Genomic DNA, 7,137 nt, shown 5'->3' on the forward strand with positions numbered 1-7,137 from the left:
GGTTGTGAGGGAAATCACTTCCCCAAACCAAAGGGCATTCGTTTGCATGCTTGGAAGGGCCCCAGAGTGCTCAGAACGGGTGAAAATGACCCCACTTTGGAACAAAGGAGCTACCTCTAAAGAGGCTTCACTTGGACTGAGAATGGCACCAGCTTCTTAGTAGGACACGGAATCTAGACAGTCCTGAGGGGGAAACTTCCCAACCTAACATTCTGTAAACAGCCAACATATCAATGAAGTGTGAGGGTAGAAAAAAGGTATTTTCAGACATGTAAGATCCTCCTCATGCAGCCTTTTTCAGAAGATCCTGGAGGATGAACCCCACAAAAATAAAAAAGACAGAAATAAGAAAACGGAGTCCCAGCACCATGTGCCGTGCCGGGGAAGGGCTGGTGCAGGCCAGGCTGCTGAGGCCCCAGGAGCTTGCTGGGGTACCACTGACTGGATTGGGGGCGGGGGAGAAAGAACCCGGACGCCACTGTTGACACCAGAAGAATCGGAAGGCTCCAGGAAGAGAAGACTGACTGGCTGGGCTGTAGGTCACGCTTGCTGGCTTAGAACCACCACAGTGCTGCATTAGGATGAGGAGTGGGCAGAACGAGTGCTGGGGGCTCAGGGTAGTGGGGGGGGTGTTAGAGCAGAACCCTCTTCCAGAGAAAAAACGTCTGTAGATGGAAGCAGTGGGACTGCCTAGCCGTGAAAGCAAAGGGAAATGGGTCATTGTGCCAAGATACCACCTGTTTTCAAGGGTTTAGAAAAATAAGCCCCCTCTCTGCAGGTAGGAGAAGAGCTTAGAAGGTTTCTGACTGCTGTAGTCAGTGTATATTAAAAGCCTTAAAAACACATAACACCCTTTTATCCCGGAATTCCGCTTTTAGGAAAACCCAGGACTGTGTGTGGGCACATGAGGATGTTTCATCCCAGCACTTCGTCCTGAAAGCCTGAGCAGCAAGGGTCATGCAGTGGTAGAAGACGGGCCCACCTGTGGCAGAGTCTGCAGCCTCTTCAAAAAAACCAAAAAAAAAAAACAAATCCAGTGCCATGGAGTCCATTTCAACTCAACAACCCCTTTGCTTTTCCAAAGCTGTAAATGTTTACAGAAGTAGATTGCCTTATTTTCCTCCCATAGAGCACCTAGTGGGTTTGAACCACAGACTTTGTGGTTAGCAGCCAAATGCCTTACCTACTATGCCCCTGGAGCTTCTGTAGTCTCTGGAGGTTAAGAGATGGGAAATTCATTACAGTTTATACAATCATACACTGAAAAGTGAATGGAAGGCTTTTTTTTAGAAAGGGTAGTAGAGTTATGAGTGACTTTTACTTTCTGGATGTGTTCTTTTATTTTCTTTACCTTGAAAATGCAATGCTTTTGTAAAAGAATGCACTTTTAACCTAAAAATGTAGGCTGTGCCAGACTCACAGTTAAGATTTCCTCAGTTTAGTCAATTACAGTTTGTATTTGTATTTCAAATGGATTTTTTATTATGAATAATGAGAAAGTAAGAAAAATGGCTGGGATGGTACATGTGTCAACAGAACATTTCTTATAAATCCCCAAGGATTTTCTGAAAATGGTATTTTATCTTCCACCTAGGATGAAGCTGGAGGCAGATTCGTCGCATTTTCTGGAGAAGGACAGTCATTGCGTAAAAAGGGAAGAAAACCCTAAGTTGGGACTGTTGACTGACTGGAAAATAAAATAATCGATTACAACATACTGCTTTTTAGTTACTGGCTTTGAGAGGGATGAGACTATTGTCAGAGAAAGCTCTGTTACTTAAGGTTTGTTTAGCGTTACCTAGAATTACCAAGTTGGACCTGGAAATGCAACAGCAGGACTTCATAGTTGTGTGCTTGGTTTTGGGAAAGAGCCGCCTTTGAGTCCTGGTAGTTGGCCACCTCCTCACCACGCTATGCTCAGCCCCTGGGGGCGCCCACTGGCAGAGTGAGAGCAGAGTTCCCTCCTTTTTGATAAAGCTGGCGGAGGGACTGCCTGCCTTCAACTTGCGATGTTCTGTTTTATTATTATTATTATTATTATTATTTAGCCTTTCTTTTTTTGTTCCAGGTCATTTGCTTAAGACATTGCCTTCAGCCGAGAATATCCAGTACTCTGGCTACAATTTAAATATTTGACAAAGGGTATTTCTATTTACTTAAAAAAAAAAAAAATGTTTTAAGTACCATTCCTTAGAAGGCAAACCTCATTTGAACAAAGCACCCACTTTTATTTTAGTTTCATGTGGAAATAACTTTGGCTCCTGAGTGAACCTGTTCTATAGTAAAACAAAGTTATGCTGAAGCACAAATGTGCATATTAGAATAAATACTGAAGATCTCCACTTTCCCCTTCTCCCCTACCGTCACTCCCAATTTGAATGTAGTAAATTACCACAGTTCTGCTGGTCTGTCTGTATTTTTGAATAGGATTAATTTGGCCTGAGGTTGTCACTCTCTGAAATGTGACATATTTTGGCATGGGAGTCCAATTATCTTAATCTCTTCTATTCCTTGAAAAGAATTCTAAATCAGGAATTTCAAATAAAAACAGGCAATGACTAAACCTGGCTCTAAATGTTTGATTATGTAACAACATGGATTGGTGGCTGGACCACCACCAAGCAGGAAGAGAAGGCAGGCTTCCTTACAGGTGCCCACCCCACTTCCCATCCTGCTGATAGAAATATGCCCCTCTAGGGTTTCTCCTGGAGAATGTAGGGAAAAACGAGGTTCTTTGACCCCTAGGAGTAGAGATGATGAGGTTCTGCAGGGCTCCCTCTGTGTGCCAGGGCTTGTCTTGCTTATTGGCAGAAGTCTGCCTTGGGACAGGATTTCTCCAACACTCAGAAGAGGAAAAGAGCTGACCGCTCCAGGATGGCAACCCCAGGGTCCACCCAGGTGTCCTCAGAGAGAACTTGCAACGAATGTCAATCATCAGGGCTCAGCCCTGTGGCCCACATGGTCACCACAGAGGTCAGGCCACTGTGATAGGGTTTTGGAAGACATGAATTCTCAGTGACCTACCTGACCCTTCACTAAGGGGCCTCAGTTTCCCTAGCAGAAGTGGGAACCCTCTTTGGTCGATCAGATTGGCCAACAAATTGTAATTATAAGCATAATGAAGGATATTACAGTAAGCCACTGGCCCTGGGCCTTTGTTACCACATTTACTGTGTATGCAGTGGACTCCCTCTGGCTCCTTGCTGGTAGTGCAGGGAACACTCCCTGCTTGGGTCAGGAGGTAGAGTCAGTTGTTGGGTCTTCTGGTGGGAGCATTAAAGATAATATACAGTGGGCACCTGAAGCAAAGGTCATGGTCATTAACTGCTGCACCCTGGCCTGTAGTCTTAGTGTCCCTCCATGGGCCAGCCACCTCAATGGCAGGCCCTAAGTAAAATTGCAGCTTTCTGGGCCCCTCCTCCAGTGAGTTTGACCTAGTTTCACTTCTGGGGTGGGTCCAGCAACACAGTCCTAAGGAGCTCCCCAGCAAATGATTCTGTCTACAGAAGTTGGCTATCATTCGAACAGAAGGAGATACTGCGTGGTTTAAAATCGGGAAGGGTGTGTGTCAGGCTTGTATCTTTTCACCACACTTACTCAGTCTGTATGCTGAGCAAATAATCCAAGCTGGACTATATGAAGAGTGCAGCATCAGGATTGGAGGAAGACTCATTAACAACCTGCGATGTGCAGATGACACAACCTTGCTTTCAGAAAGTAAAGACTTGAAGCACTTAACTGATGAGGATCAAAGACTACAATTTTCAGTATGGATTACACCTCAACATAAAGAAAACAAAAATCTTCACAAGTGGACCAATAAGCACCATTACAATAAATGAAGGAAAGATTGAAGTTATCAAAGATTTTGTTTTATTTGGATCCACAACTCAAAGGGAAGCAGCAGTCTCAAGAAATTAGTGTATTGCACTGGGAAAATCTTCAGATCTCTAAAGTTCTGAAGAGCAAAGATGTCACTTTGAAGACTAAGGGGCGTCTAACCCAAGCCGTGGTATTTTCAGTCGCCTCACATGCATGTGAAAGCTAGACAATGAACAAGGAAGACCAAAGAAGAGTTGATGCTCTTGAATTACAGTGTTGGAATGCTGAAAATGCCATGGACTGTCAGAACTAACAAGTCTGTCCTGGAAGAAGTGCGCCAGAATGCCCCTTGGAAGTGAGGATGGCCTGACTTCGTCTCACCTACTTGGTCGTGTGGTCAGAAGGAACCTTTCCCTGGAGAAGGGTATCACGCTTGGTAAAGTGGAGGGTCACCACAAAAGGGGAAGACCCTCAATGAGATGGATTGACACTGGCTGGCTACAACGACGGGCTCATGTATAGCAAGGATTGTGAGGATGGCGTTGGACTGGGCAGTGTTCCGTTCTGTTGTACACTGGGTCACTGTGAGTCAGCGCCGACTGGACAGCACCTAACAACAACAGAAGTTGGAGAGCCACTGTATCCAGGTGTGAGGTACTGCAGGGGGTGGAACAGGCCCTCTGGTTTCTTTCTTTTGCCTTTCATGCCTCTTTGCATTTCTCCTGTGTGTAAACATTCTGTCTCTTCATATCCTCATAACAGCCTACAGTTTATCAGATAGACAAGCCGCCTCCAGATTTGTAAGGCCCAGCTTCAGCCTCCATGCCCTTGACTGGGCTAGTTCCCTTCAGGAGGTTATGCAGTACCCTGTATTCTGCCCCTCACCTCATTCTGTGCAGAACCAACCCAAGTATTTTGTGAGTGTACCTTCATCCTCTTGAGCAGATGTGCAGGTGAGACCAGTTACCCCAGGACCTGGTATCTTCCTGGGACAGAATTGATGCTCAATATGTGCTTAGGTAGGAGCTCTGGTGCTGTAGTGCCTACTACTGCTAAGCAGAAGGCTGGCTGTTCAACCCACCAGCCACTCCTCGGAAGGAAGGTTGGGCAATCTATTTCCACAGTGATACCGTCTCGGAAAGCCAAGGAGTGGTTGCTATGAGTCGGATCCAACTCCATGGTAGTGAGTTTGTTTTTTGGTTATGTGCTTAAGAAAATTAACCCGACCTTTGGCATTTATGAAAATAATGAAGCTCTTGAAAAAACTAGCCTGAACCGTGTGGTTTCATGAGCAACCATCCTGTGGCTTCCTGTGAGGCCTGGGCTCCTTCTCCACCTCTTGGCTTCCGGGTAACAGTGGGCCCCTGCCTAGGCTTTCTGTCCTCAAGACACCTCCGCACCTTCTCCCCACGGCCCCGCCCCTTCCGCCCGCCTGGCGCGCGCGCCACTACGCTTGGCTTTATTGTTGCCCCAGCTGGACCTCCTGTTGAAGGCTTCTCAAATTGGTGAAAGAGCTCGGGTGAGGTAGTGGTTAAAGCATTTGGCTGCTAACCAAAATGTCAGTGGTTCCGACCCTCCAGCAGTTGTAGGAGGTGGACGAGGTTAAGTCAAAAAAAAAACCTCACTGCCGCGGTGTGAGGTCCGACTCATAGCGACTTCCTGTGTTTCCGAGGCAGTGTCACTTCACAAGTAGATTTCCCAATCATCCTTCCAAGGCTGGTGGTTTTGAACTGCTTAGCAGTCAAATGCCTTAGACCCTACGCCACCACTCTATCTAGGAATTCATTGGTTACTGTAGTGGCGGCTTTCTTCAATCTCTATTGGCTGGCGGGCTGAGAAGGCGGGGCTTGGTGGTTTCTCCCAGACATGGCCGACGGCGACAACTGGCGGGTAAGGGTGGTCTGTGCCCGGGATCCGCAGCGGCCTCGTCGGACTAGGCGGCCGCAGTAACTGGACACTCATTGGGCAGGACGGGACGGGGTCGGAGGGCGGGCTGTCCAGCGGCCTCTGGGGTGGGCTGCACCACCAGCCCCACTCAGGCCCCGCCTCTCGCCGCAGCCGCCGCGTCCGTGCGAGGCCTACCGCGCCGAGTGGGATCTGTGCCGCAGCGCGAGGCACCGCCTGCACCACTACTACGTCCACGGCGAGCAGCCGGCCTGTGAGCAGTGGCGCCGCGACCTGGCCAGCTGCCGCGAGTGGGAGGAACGCCGGAGCGCCGAGGCACAGGTGCGCCGGGGAGGCCAGGGCTGCGATTCGCCAGCAGGCACGTCGCCGGCACGCCCGGGCACGCAGCGTGTGTGCGGGTTGTGGGTACTTGCCCAGCGGATGGATATTTGTAGATCCCCTTGCATGTGCCAAGTCCTCTCTAAGTTCCAGGCCCCGGGGACCCTGTAGGAGTAGAGTTCCTCCTCCTCGAGCTTCCCTTTTTTTTTTTTTGAAAAAAGTTAAAAGTAGGTTTATCAACAGGCCTTGCAGACCGCATTAAGGACAATGAAGGAGACAAGGTAGGAGGGGTTGTGGAGTGGCCTGGAGAAGGAAGAGGGTCACCTGCAAGTGTTAGGGTGGTCAGCTGGCCTTGGGGGAGGATGGTGTTGCTGAGTCCTAGATGACCCGGAGCCAGCCTTGACCCAGCCGTAGATGACATGACCGAGGAACTGGAGGAAGGCCGTGGTGCCAGGAGCTGAGGGCAGGCAGGGTGAAGAAGGGTTGGAGGATGGGCCTTTATAAGGAGTTGAGAATTCTGTTCTGAAAGTGTTCAGGGAAGCATGCAGGATTGGATTTCTATCATTAAAGATCATTCTGACTGCCAGGGTGTGGAGAGTGTAGGGGCAGGGAGCAGTAAGGAGGTGGTTCTAGTCATCCATTCATTCAGCAGATTTTCATCACTTGCTTTATTCATGGCAGAGGAACTCTGGTGTCCTAGTGGGTAAGGCATTTGGCTGCTGATCAGATGGTTGGTGGTTCAAACCCTCCAGCTGCTCAGCAGCAGGAAGATGGAGCAATGTGTTTATGTAAAGATTTACAGCCTTGGAAACCCAGTTGAGGTCGCTATGAGACGGGATCGACTCAGTGGCAGTGGGTTTTTTTTTCCCTGTTCATAGCAGGTGTTCTTGGGGTTAGCAGAGTGAAGAGAACGGCTCCAGCTTTCTGGCACCCACACTCTAGTGGTGCCCTGGGCCCATGGTGGGAGGTGGGCAGAGAGAATCAGTAAGGATCCAGTAGATATTTGTGAGGATATAGTGCTCATGGGGGGGCTCTGGGGGCGCAGTGCCTAAGGCACTTGACTGCTCACCAGAAGGCTGGAGGTTCAAACCC

At 48.8% G+C, this 7,137-nt stretch overlaps 2 protein-coding genes across 2 annotated transcripts in view; both read left to right on the plus strand.

Annotated features, from left to right (window-relative positions):
- Nucleotides 1-1,669, plus strand: part of UFD1 (ubiquitin recognition factor in ER associated degradation 1) — a 31,073-nt gene extending 29,404 nt beyond the window's left edge. Inside the window, 1 exon segment of the mRNA XM_007958456.2 lies at nucleotides 1,595-1,669. Within this exon segment, the coding sequence (XP_007956647.2) occupies nucleotides 1,595-1,669 (75 nt within the window).
- Nucleotides 1,670-5,688: 4,019 nt separating this feature from the next.
- Nucleotides 5,689-7,137, plus strand: part of CUNH22orf39 (chromosome unknown C22orf39 homolog) — a 4,862-nt gene continuing 3,413 nt past the window's right edge. The window contains exons 1-2 of the mRNA XM_007958454.2: nucleotides 5,689-5,712; nucleotides 5,881-6,048. Of these exons, the coding sequence (XP_007956645.1) occupies nucleotides 5,689-5,712; nucleotides 5,881-6,048 (192 nt within the window). The remainder of the gene's footprint in view (nucleotides 5,713-5,880; nucleotides 6,049-7,137) is intronic.

This window comes from Orycteropus afer, unplaced genomic scaffold, assembly GCF_000298275.1.
Source record: "Orycteropus afer afer isolate SDZICR_OR568_19922 unplaced genomic scaffold, OryAfe1.0 scaffold00986, whole genome shotgun sequence".
NCBI classification, from domain to species: Eukaryota; Metazoa; Chordata; class Mammalia; order Tubulidentata; family Orycteropodidae; genus Orycteropus; species Orycteropus afer.